This window comes from Eurytemora carolleeae, unplaced genomic scaffold (assembly GCF_000591075.1).
Source record: "Eurytemora carolleeae unplaced genomic scaffold, Eaff_2.0 scaffold63, whole genome shotgun sequence".
NCBI lineage: Eukaryota > Metazoa > Arthropoda > Copepoda > Calanoida > Temoridae > Eurytemora > Eurytemora carolleeae.
The window spans coordinates 1-15,494 of record NW_019396024.1 but is presented as its reverse complement, the minus strand read 5'-3'; the positions used below and the strand labels follow the sequence as shown (position 1 = coordinate 15,494).

Below are 15,494 nucleotides of genomic sequence, written 5' to 3'. Positions count from 1 at the left end.
TATGGTCTGAGAAACCGTCAAGCATTACTTTAATACAGCAACATGTTCAGAGGTAGCCTTGAACAATAATTTATTATTATAGTTTAATATTTCATTTAGTTTGTTAGTTAATTTAGTTAAGTTGTTGTTGAATCAATGTATTTCTCTTATTGACCTACTAAGGCGGTATGTTCTGACCGGAATGAAGTCGCCAAAGCCATGAATCCTGCAAAGTGGGGAATATGTGCTGTGGGAACAGTTCTTTCCCTTATTATAGTTCAGGTACTTAAGTTAGTCTTAAAACTTAAAGTAGGAATGTTTCACATTTCTGCTTTACTCGGAGGCACAATAATTTTTTCTGTGGTTAGGGATGTATGGTTGTTATTGTAATTACAATTTTTGATTTTCATACTGTATATTTACGTCAAAACTTTATCAAATTGAGATTAGGAGATGGACATCTATGAATTATAGAAAAGGCTGAACTAGTTTCAGTTTCTTTAATTACTTATTCTACAATAAGTGAAACAAAATTCGTGATTTTTCCTTACCTTTATTGGTTCTCCGGCCAATGAGAAAGTTCAGAGACGAAAGAAAGTATTTAATTCAACAGGCTGTGCAGTTAAAAGCTTTCAAATTAAACAGCTTTTATAACGTTTTTAACTCTAGTCGAGTTGTTCGTTTTAAATTGTATTTAATTATTTTGTAAAAAGGGTTTTTGAGTTTTTCTCGAAGACAGCGTTACAGAATATTATTCATTTTTAACACGCTTCATCACACAATTTACGCCCAAGTATGAAAGGTGTTGAAATACTTTTTTATTTATTTGATTTGAAACCTTGTATTTAGATCAAATGTGATGTGATAGTTGAAACGGCAGAAACACGTCGTCCTTTCAGAATATACGAGGATCAAGCAGCCAGGTAACTAGATAGTTAGATAGTTGAGACGGCAGAAACACGTCGTCCTTTAAGAATATACGAGGATCAAGCAGCCAGGTAACTAGATAGTTAGATAGTTGAGACGGCAGAAACACGTCATCCTTTCAGAATATACGAGGATCAAGCAGCCAGGTAACTAGATAGATAGTTGAGACGGCAGAAACACGTCGTCCTTTCAGAATATACGAGGATCAAGCAGCCAGGTAACTAGATAGATAGATAAATAGTTTAGCTAGTTAGATGAATATATATAGCTAGTAAAACAGATATAAATAGAGTTGTCCTGAAGATTGTGAAAACAAGAAATATTATGAAGGCAATAGATATTTGTAAAAATATGAAAATACTGTTAAATTAGGATAGATAGCCATGTATTTAAATATATATATTACACGCCTAGTTGCTATTTAAAAGTTAAAGCTCAGACGTGTATGTATTGTATGTACATGATAAGAGATGTGATGAAAAAAACGACCTTCAGAATATTCACGTGAATATTCACGTCACTATCAAAACCATATCACATTCGCCCAACTATTTTTCTTAATACAATTACTTCATTCTGCGAATTGCCCCCCCCCCCCCCATTCAGCGGGAGGGGGTAGGAACAAAGCAAAAAAACATATCAAACTTTTAGGTAAATAAAAATTGAAAATTCTTCCTTTTGTCATAGGTTTTCCAAAAACCTAATGATAAAATATAAATCCGGAAAAAATGTAAATTTGATTTAGCATGGTAAAATTCGGAAAAATGTAGATTTGATTTAGCATGGTAAAATCCGGAAAATTTGATTTAGCATGGTAAAAGTATTCATTAAATGTGGTTCTTAATTTTTTATATTCCATGTTTTAAAGATGATGTAAATTATCCTATTCAACACATTCAACCATAAAAATATATTTCTTTTTTGTGAATACTGTTTTACTTTATGATTTACTCTGGATAATATTAAAATTAAAGTACAACATAACAGTATTCATAAAAATCATCTTATCTACCCTCCAGAATTCTATACACGTCTACTGGAAACTAAACGTCATTCTATATAGATAGGATGATAGGTAGGTTACTAATTATAAAGCAAATTAAGTCAAGTTATTAAGGGATGATAAAAAAATTACTTTTTGCGGTTTGTCGATTGTTTTGATATTATTTTAATTTAACTTTATAGGTTCGGTGACTCTTTGCCTGCAGATGGGTTAGTAGGCGTGGCTGTCGTTGCAGAACCCTCCCATGGGTGTGGACCAATTAAACCACCCCCTGACACCAAGCTACCCCATAATGTATTCTGGATTGTTATGATAAAGAGAAGCATTCCAGGGACTGGGAACAGTACAGAGTGCACATTTCAGGTATGGGACGCACATTTCAGGTATGGGACGCACATTTCAAGAATTTGGGACATACCAAACATTTGCTAATTATCATTTAGCATAATACCGACAGTATTAACAACTTAGGACTTACAAGTGAACCCTTGTCGGAATCTTTAGATTAGAAAAATTCTTCTCCGTTTCAATGTGTTGTAAATCCTGACTTGTAATTTATAAGATTTTGCAGAAAGATTTAGATTAACCCATGGGGTGGGAAATAAACGGATTTACGATTTAGATTTAATTATACTAAAGTTCCGGCCTCTAGAATCGTTAAGCTTATTTTGTCTAACTTAATGTATTCTTTATTGTTAAATTGGAAGTAACCCATCAAAGTACAACCTATATAAATTTTTTAACAAATCTAAGCAATTTGTGTAGTGATCGATAATTTAAATTTATCTTAATTCAAGCTTCTATGGCAATTAACGCCAGAGACGAGCAGTTTTTTTTGCCGATTTACTTCAAGATTTTGCAATATTTTCATTTTTTAGGAAAAGGTTGAGAATGCCCAGGCAGCTCACTACTCTGGAGTTATTGTGTACAATTATAAAAATGATGAGCTCATCCCTATGGGTAAGCACATGCTTATTGCTTAAATACAAATGAATAATTAGATAATTCATGAAACACGATTATTTTATTTTTAATGTATTTCCAGGCGGAGACGCAGAGGTGTTAATTCCTTCAGTATTCATTGGTAGATCAGACGCAGAGAAGATTATCAAACAGTTCTCATTTCCTAATTTGGACTTTGTTCTTAAACTCACGGAGAACGCGCCTTTTGATATTAATACATACCTTCTTCCCTTTGCTATAGTAGTTGGGATATGCTTTATAATTATGTTGGGAATTATGGTGTTTAAGTGTATACAAGACAGGAGGCGGGAGCGCAGGCACAGACTTCCTAAATCATCGCTTAAGAAAATTCCGACCAAGGTAGTAAAAAAGTTTTTTATGGCGGGTTGTTTAAAAAAAGAAATAGAGAATATAAATCTAGTGAATATATTTTAAGAAATTTCAAGCTGGAGACGAGGTTCGGTATGAAACCTGCTGCATCTGCTTGGATGATTATGTTCTGGGGGATAAATTAAGGATCCTTCCCTGTGACCACGCCTACCACATTAAGTGCATAGATCCTTGGCTTCTTAAAAACAAACGAGTTTGTCCACAGTGTAGGTTAGTAGATTAGATTTATTAACATTATATACTACCTACAATTACATAATACATATATCCTACGCCTTGCACATAACATTATCATTGAACGTGTCATGTAATTGCTAACTCATCAATTTTAATATTTCTGTTGAGGAGTTTATTCCTATGCATCATGTTTTTAACCACTGATTTCTGTAATTTTTATTATTTTTATTTTCTAATTAAGATTATATCCAGGAAGAAGGTGTTTGCAAATGGTGAAGTTCCCCCCAGTGACTCTGAGTCTGAGACAGAAGACGAGCGCGCTCCACTGCTTGCACGTCCTCGTGTAACACAGAGCGGGACTTTTTCTACACAAAATGAGAATCCGTTCCGTCGAGCAGCTCGGAGACTGGCAAGAGCTGGAGGCCCTTCACCCCAGAGGTGGGAAATTATTACTTTTTAAACTTTTTAGACAAAAATGTGGATAATAGTATCAAAAAGTGTCAACTTATAAAAAACTTTTTTCGTTTTTTTTCCAAAGGTCTGATAATATTGGATTGTGTTGTGAAATAATTTTTTTGATTTAGTTCTCGAGGTGAGTCCCCAGCTGGAGGAAGCTCTGATTCGAGTAGCACTGAAGGAGGAGAGTCTGGTAGGAACCAACATATTGCAGAGGTTTATGTTGAGGAGCACCCTAGGGTAGGTTCTATCTTGCATTTACCACGTACAAATAGTTTCACAGATTAATATTTTATTAACAGATAGATGTATAAAAGACCTATCACAAAAAAATTTTGAAGCACAGGGTAGGGTAGAGGACGGTTAAACGGCTGGTCGGTGTTACAAAAGAATCTAAAATATTTTTTTGAAAAGCCATTGTAACGGATGTGTCGCACTTCAATAGTTGTTCAAGTATCGTTTTTGTATTCCTAAATTTTGTTTATTATTCTTGCTTCTGAAAGAATATGATTATCTTTTGAAAAGGAAAATGAAACAATGGTAATTTTTCTTCTAGATTTCATGATCTTAGTTTATTCTTTTACGAAGGTTGTAGGCATAAGTTAAAGAATATATTAAGACTATTTCAAGGAATAAAATTCCATTATTACGTTTTTGCTACAAAGGTTAATACTATAGAGGTCGAGAGGGCGGTCTCTATTAAACGAGGCTAGGCTGGACTCAGTGTATATGTTTTCTCCTTAATATAACATAACTCTAAAAAAATACTTTAAATCACATGAGTCTACTCTATCTATATTTGGTTTGGCGAATCTCCAGAGGACAGAAGCTGTGGAAATATCGTCTTCCACAATACAAACCATAATTGATTTTCATAAGTAGCATTGAATATAATTCTTTCTCTAGTAAGAAAATCTCCATTTTTTAGCGTGAAATAAAATGCTTTCATTCAGACCCATAGCTTGTTAATTAATGCTTTCTTGCGCTGTAAATTTGTAAAAGTGTGAATTTTCTGGACTATTAAAAATGGTAATTATATAGAATAGGGCCTATATTTACTCCGTATTACAATGACAGATGTAATTAAACTTCCGCTGTTAGATTTGAAATGCTTTATTTTTATAAATCTCTTTTCGTTGTTTTGCAGACCGAATGGTACCCATGGATAGTACACCCTTCGGGGACGAGGAGCTTTGACTCCTTTTTCAATGAATGATGAGTTAATGCTAATAATAATAATGATAATATATTAAAATAATTGTATTTTTTTAATCGCTAAAACTTGTATTTCAGGATATAGTTCATGTTTTCCATCAACACCAGTTAGTCCGCGTAGAAGACCAAGCTGACGGACCTGTCGATGAATCTGTAGAAAACGATGACGGTGTTGATGATGAAGATAGCAATGATGAATACCATCCTTCAGATCCGGTTGTTTAGATTTTAAAGTTGCTCTGGACCATAACATGTGTAATGTGAATAGTACATGGATGCAAACTTCTCGCGTATTTCAGCAGAGATAATCTTTATTAATGATAAAGTGTTGCCTACGAATCAGGCAAGCTACTGGGGACTAACCTAAAGCTTTTCTTCTGAAATTTTCTTTATAATAATTCAAGTTGTCGTTATAACAGAGACTTAAATCAACTTATGAATATTTCTGTTTTGTACCGGTTTCATCTAGCAACATAATTTCCGGTTTTCTTTTAATGAAAAATGACCTTATTATTATTCTCTTAGCTGTTTAAATCATTTAAATCTATAATAATAAAACTGTTGCAAGGCATTATTTCAACAAATAGATTTCTTTTGTGAATTTTTAAAAATTTTGTTCTCATAGATATATATATATTATATTATATATTAATCCTATTCATCCCGTTAGTCGGAAATTTTCTTTTTTAACTGTTTTGTTTGTTTTCCAACTAAAATGAACTAAAAATGTATAAAGTGAATAAATAAATGCTTGTATATTTAGTATATAATAGTTTACATGTTTATGTAGAAATTTTTGAGTATCGTAATTCGTGTTAATTTTTTCGTTAATTTTTGTTTTATAAAAAGAATTGTTCTTTACAAGTTAAGAAGAAATTGACCTCAAGATATCGTTATCCATTTAATAGTAACTCATTTTTCCATCATCTTCATAGTTCTAGCTACTTTGCAATCAAATATTTACAGAGAAAATGATATGAAATATAATCCTGGTAGTTCAGTTATAGAAAGTATTCCAGGTAAGTTGATAAATTCAACCGCGCTTATTTATCAAGTGAAAGTTAGATTTGATGTGACCAGTGACCACTAAACCCCTGAGTCGAGTATCTTTTTGTTAATCTTAGTTTCATGGTAAACATACATTGAGATGGGTATACAGGAATTGAGTCTTTTTTACAAACTCAAATTTTCTAATCCCTATTTATATCTTTGCAATCTGATGATGTAAACCTGTGATATTTTAAACTTAGGTTATTTGATCTAACAAAATGCATAGTTAGAAATATACAAGTTCTACGACATTGGGTTGCAAAGATAAAGGGATTTTAAAATCAGAGCTTGTTGCAAACGCAATTCCTTTTTATGAATTATTGTCTGTTCCAAATTTGTTTTTTCCTAACACACTACGCGATTGCGCAGTGCTTAAAATATTTTGATGAATTAATAAACTCAGAATAAAGTAATTTAACAAAGTTTTAGTGTTCTATTAGCGTTAGGCCTATATTTGTGTCAGGTTGTTTGCATTTTCGTAAATATATCTTGCTATGGCAAGTTTTTTTGCCTTATTTGTTAAAGTCCTAGTCCATACGGTTTTTAAACTAAAATGATCTGACATTTCACATGACCTCTCAAATGCTCGTCTTTGTCGCCTCTTAATTAGTTTTTTTTCAATGAAATCTTGAATTTAGTAGTAAAGAAAGCATTTAGTGATTGACTGATAAATAATCTTCAATGTAAAAAAAACTCATATTTCTTAGATGAACACTCCACGTGTATGGATCGGAGGATGGAGGCAGGTGGAGCATCTAGATCCAACGAAAGCGCATACAGGTAAAAAGAACTAAATAGAAATCAATACAACACACATGTATTATAAGGGACTTTTTTTAAGATAAGATACGAGCCTTTGTTAATTGTACAAGAAAAAACGCAAAAATCCGTTTATGGAAATCAGGGCTAAATAGTTGCAATTAAACATAGCTAACATTTTACTGTAAATGTTAAATCATAAAGGATAGTTTAATACTAGTAAACTTCCTCGCATATTTTACATATCAAAATCTGCAGATCAAAGTTTGTGAAATTCAATGAAGGTTAAATTATTTCTTTCGATGTCCAAATACTCAAAATAAAATTTTAAGTTTTCCTTTCTACATATATTAATTACTAGGCTTTAAGGGCGCTTGGCGACCATCTTCTATTTCAACTTTTGATTGTGGCTTTATCTGTGAGCTTCTTCTCTTTGTACAGTAAAAAGACTTGCGGATTTCATTATATTTTTTTACGCATTTTCAAAATTTTACAAAAATAAAAACTTTAAAACACAAATTTTTAAAATTTTTATCATTCATAAACCTTCCCTGGGGTCACATGAGGTCTCTCAAAAAAATTGAGCCCGATCGGTTCAGCCGTTTTTACGTTTATTGGATACAAATAGACAGACAGACAAGAACATGTATATAATAGTGTAAATATTTGAAAATGGGAGTAAAGAGGGGCATGTCCGATTCACAACGGTTCTCTTAAATCCCTTGTCTGATCATCGACGGCAGAGCAAACCGTGTGTTTATCTCTAAAATGGTGTTCTGATTACCGGAAAGCTGTGCACAGCTTTCCGGTTCCATGTTTCAATAACTTAAATGAAAAATTATTTTTGGCAACCTCTAGACAGTAAATGATAAAATGTTTTAAACAAAGCAGCTTCGAAACAAAGTATCAACAAGTACTGGCGTTACTGTAGATAAATCAGGATAAGTCCGTCCTCCTTGGACCAGTCAAAGTATCAACAAGTACTGGCGTTACTGTAGATAAATCAGGATAAGTCCGTCCTCCTTGGACCAGTCAAAGTATCAACAAGTACTGGCTGGTTACTGTAGATAAATCAGGATAAGTCTGTCCTCCTTGGACCAGTCAAAGTATCAACAAGTACTGGCTGGTTACTGTAGATAAATCAGGATAAGTCCGTCCTCCTTGGACCAGGCAAAGTATCAACAAGTACTGGCTGGTTACTGTAGATAAATCAGGAGAAGTCCCAGGCAAAGTATCAACAAGTACTGGCTGGTTACTGTAGATAAATCAGGAGAAGTCCGTCCTCCTTGGACCAGGCAAAGTATCAACAAGTACTGGCGTTACTGTAGATAAATCAGGATAAGTCCGTCCTCCTTGGACCAGGCAAAGGGCTAATGTTGTAAATTGGACGCATCACTCTACAAAAATAGAAGGTCTCTTGAAATTACGCATACAGTCCATTAACAGTTTTTTTTTCAACTGGTGACATAACATATTATGGATTCTTACTGAACTGAACAGACTACGCGTATGATAATAAAAACTAACAAGGAGGTAGTGTATAAAAGTACTGATAAGAATGTATGTTTATTTACACATATACAGTGTACACACATTCAGTTTATCATCAACTAGTGGCTTTATATACAAGAGCGGTCCGTATAAGAATATGGAATAAAAGAGTAATGTGTTACCATGTGTTACCATGTGTTAAAATAGTTCAATTAAAAACTAAACCTTGTACAAGGCAACTTCACAATGTTTTTTAGACTTAATGAAATAATTTTAAATATACAGCAGTATACAATTAAGGTCGAGATTGATCCATGGCGTATTAATATTTTGTTTCATTCTTCCAAATATTAAGTTAGTTTTCTTACCACCCGAGTTAGTTTACTTAACTGGTAATTTATATTTGCCGTAAAAAAATAATTTTTATTATTATTATTATTATTATTATTATTATTATTATTGTTGTTGTTGTTATTTGTTGTTATTATTGTTGTTATTCTCATTGTCATTGTCAGTGTCATTGTCATTGTCATTGTCATTGGCATTGTTATTTGAATTATTGTTATTATTATATTATATTTCAGTTTACCAAGTTGAGGTCACTACATCCTCTGGTAGTTATACAAGAGTGGAGAGAAGGTATTCAGCATTCCTGTCCTTACACAAGGTATATTAAATAATGGAAACATTTGAGATAAATTTTTCTCTCTACCTGTTTTGTTTTTATCTCAGCTTTAAATCCAAGTTCTGTCAAAAATAGTTTTTATAATCAAATCAATGAAATGGTTAAAAAGTTAGTTAAAACCTGATTTAGGATTGTCGGAAGTATTATTGCACTGAACCCTTTCCTCCTAAACGAATCAGGAATACAACTGCACGTGTACTGGAGTCTAGAAGAGCAGGACTAGAACACTATATTCAATCTCTCGCCAAGTTACGCCCTACTCCACCTCAGCTCGCAGCATTCCTCCAGCTACCCTCCCTCGGGGACTCGGATCAGGCGGACTACCACGCCACTGTTATTGGGTTCATTAAAGATCCATATCTTGAAGATACGCCTCCTATCCTAGAAGATATGATTACGCAAGGTAGTTATTTTTCAAATCTGTGCTGAAAATTCATTACTCACAAAATGAGAAAATTAAGTTACTTTAGATTTTTAAATTATTTTTTATTTAGATTGTTACCTATGAAATGTACTCGATATCTTTTTATGTCTACAGAATTTATGTTTTATAATATTATATTTCAGCGAGTGTATGTGCCTTCTATGATAGTTAAAACAATCTAGACAACGACGTAAATTCTGCAATGGGCAAAATCTTTGTACACATTTATACAACTCGATGAACCTTGAAAAAATTGATAAAAATGTATTATACTGTTAAAAAAAATTGAACCAATACTGTTAAAGAAAAGTGATTTTATTGATCTCGTATTACTGCCCTGCTCCTGATAGGTGTAAAAAAAGTGAAGGTCACTCTTCACAAGCTCTCCAGATTACAAATAAACCCAAGGAGGGATCTCAACAAATGTTTTGAATAAATACGAGAAGTGAAGATCTGTTAATAGTGTAATTGACAGTAGTAAGCTGGAAGAAAGAAGATGAACACTAAGCGTCGGCAATTCATCAACTTTTCCCTAGTTTGGTTGGCATACTGCTCAACTTACTTTATAAGAAAAGTAAATATCTTTCTATTAAAGTGACTGTAGACGTAATTTCAAGTGATCCCCATCTGCAGAGTGGCGTGTCTGATTTACAACAGTCCCATTTTAACCTTTGACTGCTAACGGACTATTTCTTATTTCTCTACAGCAATGCTCTTATTTGTTGACAATTTTGTCTGCTAGCTGTTTTATAATAAAGACATACTAATAATTATTACAGAAGTCGTAAAAATGGATGTTGGTTGCGTCGAGTACAAACTGTACTTTAGTGTACGCTCCAGTTTTCGGCAATTTATAAACACGAGATTCCTCTTTATTTTCAGTCAAGGTTTATAGGGTACCGTTGTAAATCAGGCATTCCCTCTTATCATAGGTGTGATCACTTGAAATTACGATTACAGTTCCTTGAACAATTTAAACATATTTATAACAACAAACGTTTAAAAATAATTTTTAAGAATAGAGAAAACAAATTTGTTAAGCCGCTAGGCGTGGTGAAGACTGTGCTAGGGATGGAGTTGGGTCTCAATATGTCTGAGTTGGGTTGGTTAGATGTTGCAGCTATACTACCGTATGCAGCTGTACAGATAGGTCAGTTAGTTACCTTGTCTCACACAAATACAGTAGTTTATTTAATTTTTAGAAACATTTAGTCTTTAATCTGTTTTTATTACAAATACATAACCTAATGATTAATTTGGTTTTATATCTTATATTTAATTTGCTTTACATTTTCAATGTATTGTTTTCTTTTTTATCAATTTATTTTTTTAAGTTTTTCATAAAAGATAAACACAAAATCGATAAAAAAAATTTAACAGAAAAGTGCCTGATTTAACAGAATTAATTCCCTATAAAACTTTTTCCCAACCACTCCGCCTCCGCCCCCCCCCCCCCCCCCCCCAAGCCGTCACGAGAAATAAAAACTGAGTATTCTTAGTTTAAAAGTTTTTTCTTTGGTTTTAAAATGAATTCAAACTAGATATCATTTATAGCAAAGTAAATGAATACTCGCCACAAATTATTAGCCTTAGTTTGAAATAGCCAAGGTTTATTTACACTGCTAGAAATAGAAATAAGAAACTTATTAAAGTAATAAAATTCAGTCAAATTGTTAGAAAGTGTTTTCGAATGAAGAAATAATCAATATTTCTGAAGAAAATAAAATTTAGGATATCCTGGATTGTCTAGCAAATATGGAGCCCAAATCACACTACGAATTTGCTTAGTCGGAGCCGCTGTATCTTCAGTTTTTTCGTCTTTAGTCTCATCATTCTCTACTCTTGTTCTCGCTCTTCTTTTTACTGGTAATTCACATTCTTTTTTCCTAACTTAACCTTTCCTACCTACATTTCATTTTTCCTTCCCTCATTAATTACCTTTCCCTTTCCTTCCTTTCCGTTTCCCCATCTATCTCTATCCTTACCTTCCACTTTCTTATTCCCTTTCCTTTTCACTTTCCATCTATAGTCTCCTTTCATTTATTTTCCTCATTTTGATTTCTGAATACACCCTCAGAAATTAAACGCAAATAAGGCTTAATTTTTTAACCAAAAAGGTTTGACCCTTGTAAACTTTATTGCATTTTGATAACATTTTACAAAAAATTAAATATATGTAATGTTTGTTTACAGGAGTATTCTTGGCTCCCTGCTGGCCAGCCTGTTCTCTTCTTCTCTCCACCTGGTTTCCTAGTTCCAAGCACAACTTTGTGTTTGGTCTGATAAATACCGCAACATATTCAGGGGGGTTAGGAGGAACAGCTCTGGCAACTGCACTTCTTCAATATTCAGGTTAGTCCCGCCGTACACACACAGTGCACAGAAATAAATTTAGGGGAGCAAATATGCGCGAAGCGCGAACATTTTTTTTTGCTCCCTCCCCCCCCCCCTTAGGAGCTGCTGGGGGGGATTTGAACTGTAGATTCAAAACATTTGGCTTCTTGGGTACTTTAAAGTTTCACATGCAGTCCAAATACCTTGCAAGTACTACTTTATTTCTCTTTCACACAAAACTAGCAGAAAAAAACAGCAGACTAATTTTTTCATCCTCTTCACTCTTCAGTTTCAGATTGGAAAAGTGATATTGCTCTGAGTTCCAGGAGGAGTAACGCCCCCCCCCCCCCCCCCCCTCTTTATAGGTCTAAGGGTAATGAGTTTAAGAGTGCATTAAAAGTTGTAAAACTCAAAATTTTGCGGATTTTTTTCTAAACATTTTTAATTTTTTACATTCTCCGGGGTCTTGTGAGTTGCCAACAAAAATCTGGGCTTGATCCGTTCAGCCGTTTGTCGTGTATTAGATTAAAAAAAACGGATAAGCAAATAATTTATATAGATATATTAGTATAAAGAAGAAATATGAAAAAACAATAATGTTAAACTGAGTTTGTTTGACTATGGTTAATGACATTTTAAATTTCAGGTTGGAGATCAGTATTTCTAGCTCCAGCACTTCTAGCAGTTCTAGTCTCAGTATTTCTCCTTTGCATTTTACCAATACAGTCAGAAAATATTGTAAGTAAATATTGCAATATAGTTTTACATAAAAGATTGTTAACTAAACATTTACCTTATTGGTTTTGAATCTCTAGGTTCGAGTTTCAGCATCAGGTGAGAAGCTGAGTTCTTCTCTTGGTTCTAATTCTAACCAACCTTCTCTTGTAAAAATACCAGCTGTCAGAGAGTTATGCATCTGCATGTTTTGTCTGAAGTTTGTTCGCTACTTCATGTACATGTGGTTACCCCTATACCTGGTTCAACACCTGGAGTACTCTGCTCTTCAAGCTGGATTCATGTCAACTCTCTTCGATATCGGAGGAATAAAAGAATTATGAATTTATTAGTTAATAATCGGCAGCTATAAAACATTTATTATTCTGAGATTATTTTTAATATAGAGGAGGAGAGGTGGCAATTGTATTCTTTCTCGTCTATATTTTTTTCAATCAATTGTCATTTAACTAATTTAATTTTTATTTTCTATAAAAAAAATTTCATGATTATTATTTTTTTTAGAATTCTTTACCGAACTTTTAGGAATATTTGGAAGTCCACTCCTAGGAATACTGTTAGACAAGTGGTTCTCCCACGCTCCCATGAAACCCGTGTCTATAGTTATGATGGCAGGTACTTAAAGGGAGTGACCGGCTATGTAAGGTAGTTGAACTGAGTATGCAGTGTTGTGTAAAGCTTCTTTCGGATTCATTTGAGACATCTTAAACGTTTTAAAGATCTGTAAATCCTGAGTTTGAGCGCAAATTCGATGTTCAAAACTTCTACTTTGGGGTGGATACGTTTTCAGAATTTTTTTTTTAATTATTAAATAACGACGACATAAAATGTAAAAAAGTTCTACAATTGACTACAGACGTCATGTATAGGAACATGTTGAGAAAATAAAAATTAATCTTACCATCGAAAATAAGTAATCTTGTTCTTAGTTTCTTTTATCTGATTATTCTGGTTTCTCATTATTCACAAAGATTTTCGCAGATTTTCTAGAATTACTATTGAAAAGACGACATTTGAAGAATTTGAAGAAATCTGAAAATAAATTCAAAGAAAATTATAAATTCAATATAATAATGAAAACGAAATAATCGATTTGAGCATTGATTGATATGTTCCTAACCATCTAATTAGACTACTGTATAATTTTTACTGTATTTTTCGTTGTAGTAATTTAATAATTTAAAAAAAAACTAATTCTGAAGACATATCCACCTCCAAAGTAGGAGTTTTGAACGTCGAATTTGCGCTCAAACTCAGGATTTACAGATCTTTAAAAAGTTTAATATGCCTCGAATGAATCCGAAAGAAGCTTTCCACAACACTGCATACTCAGTTCAACTACCTTACATAGCCGGTCACTCCCTTTAATTAACTTAAGGGACTGTTTACGTAGATTTAAACAGTGAAAAAGTATTTTATTCTGACAATTCTCTTTGATTAAGAACCCATTTTTAGATATAAAAAGAAGGATAACTTCATTATTCTTTTTCAAGCTCGAAGGTTTAAAGGGTGACTTTTTTAATCTGGCATGCTCTCTTTAATTAAAGGGGCACTTGAAATATTTTTAAAAAAATTATTCTGCATTTTAATTCTAGCGTAAAACTGTTGTGATTGTCAGATCAAATCGTTAAGGATTACTTTGTAAGATTGGCTGAGTACAGGTTATCCTGCAAAAATCTTACGAAATAATTTCAATTCAACATTCTGAATACCATGTACCACCTGTGTTATCTTGTACTTTACACGTACATACAGTGAAACCATTAATAACGAATACATCTGAAGAATTTATCAAATGTCGTCTTGACAATTTTTCAATGAGTTTTATACTATATTACGTAAATTTCAGTATTTGCGAAAATAAATAAATAGCCATGAATATGCGGGAACAGTTTTAAAGAGCTTCATATAATCATTTAATTAAAAAACTAAATTTCTGCAACATTCCATTATCAGAAAGTAAAGAATACGACATTTGATAAATTCTTTCGATGTATTCTTTATTAAGGGTTTCACTGTAGTAAAATGTAAACAGGGATAATCATTAAAAAGGCGTTTCAGTTCTTTCTTTTTATAAGAAATAGTCCAATACCGCAGAGGAATTAGTTATTTTTAAATATTATAAATGAGAAATCTCCGCCAAAGGAATTAAGTCTTTGCCACAAACACAGATTTTTAAATCCCAATTTCTTTAAAACCAAATGTCGTAGACCGCAGATATTTCAAACTATGAATTCTGGTGGATAAAACAATTTAAGTTTGAAATATGAAAGGTATGCATCATCTGGTTGATGAGATTTAGGTATTATAAAATTGGGATTTGTGGCAAAAACTCAATTCCTTTTACAAAGAAGATTTGCAGAGATATTACGGTTATATACTACAACAGGAAAAAAGCCACGAAAAGATTTCTAGAAATTAACACGACAATTATTTCTCTTCTTTTATGTTATTCCTCTGTGATTTGATTACCTGAATTTATTTATTTGAATTCTATATTTTCTCAGGTGTTTTATCTCTAGCTCTCTTCATCATAACTTCAACCTGGGGACGATTATTCAACGGTAAATATTGTCATTTTGTGAGGCAGGGTTTTATTAATTATTAAAAAATAAAAATATGGATTTCTCTCAGAGTAAAATTAGTTCATATCTATTAAACTTTTTTCTGTTCTCCCATACCCAGTGGACAATTCGAATTATTTATTTAAAAGTTCTTCCCGCATAGAACAAGCGACGCTGTTTTAGAGTCTGAAAACGACCCGCACGACCCCAAAAACGGGCGCCGGCCCGACTCTATTTTAGTACTAATAAGAGAGTCGTTTTTAGACCGAAAAGACCCTGAATCCGTCTCTCCTCAAAACGGATGGGTGTCGGGTTTCTGTCACGGCAGGGGGCCATTATCTC

At 33.0% G+C, this 15,494-nt stretch overlaps 3 protein-coding genes across 4 annotated transcripts; all 3 read left to right on the top strand.

Moving 5' to 3' along the window:
• Nucleotide 1: 1 nt before the first annotated feature.
• Nucleotides 2-5,996, top strand: LOC111704234 (E3 ubiquitin-protein ligase RNF13). The gene is made up of 10 exons (XM_023476432.1): nt 2-52; nt 153-261; nt 829-902; nt 2,092-2,272; nt 2,788-2,869; nt 2,955-3,232; nt 3,309-3,472; nt 3,692-3,877; nt 4,024-4,135; nt 5,189-5,996. Exons 2-10 carry the CDS (start codon nt 199-201, stop codon nt 5,333-5,335), a joined length of 1,287 nt encoding a protein of 428 aa, XP_023332200.1. The 5' UTR covers nt 2-52; nt 153-198; the 3' UTR covers nt 5,336-5,996.
• Nucleotides 5,997-6,037: 41 nt separating this feature from the next.
• Nucleotides 6,038-15,211, top strand: LOC111704680 (putative glycerol-3-phosphate transporter 1). 2 transcript variants are annotated; one of them, XM_023477030.1, is made up of 12 exons: nt 6,038-6,129; nt 6,868-6,940; nt 8,995-9,077; nt 9,225-9,498; nt 9,663-10,093; nt 10,537-10,669; nt 11,251-11,385; nt 11,713-11,871; nt 12,500-12,591; nt 12,669-12,894; nt 13,114-13,203; nt 15,096-15,211. In XM_023477030.1, exons 5-12 carry the CDS (start codon nt 10,016-10,018, stop codon nt 15,194-15,196), a joined length of 1,014 nt encoding a protein of 337 aa, XP_023332798.1. In that variant the 5' UTR covers nt 6,038-6,129; nt 6,868-6,940; nt 8,995-9,077; nt 9,225-9,498; nt 9,663-10,015; the 3' UTR covers nt 15,197-15,211. The 2 variants fall into 2 exon arrangements, with proteins under 2 accessions (XP_023332798.1, XP_023332873.1); XM_023477105.1 differs by having other exon boundaries at nt 6,039-6,129; nt 10,561-10,669.
• Nucleotides 6,868-9,691, top strand: LOC111703847 (sorting nexin-22-like). Its single transcript, XM_023475954.1, has 4 exons — nt 6,868-6,940; nt 8,995-9,077; nt 9,225-9,498; nt 9,663-9,691. Exons 1-4 carry the CDS (start codon nt 6,868-6,870, stop codon nt 9,689-9,691), a joined length of 459 nt encoding a protein of 152 aa, XP_023331722.1.
• Nucleotides 15,212-15,494: the final 283 nt, after the last annotated feature.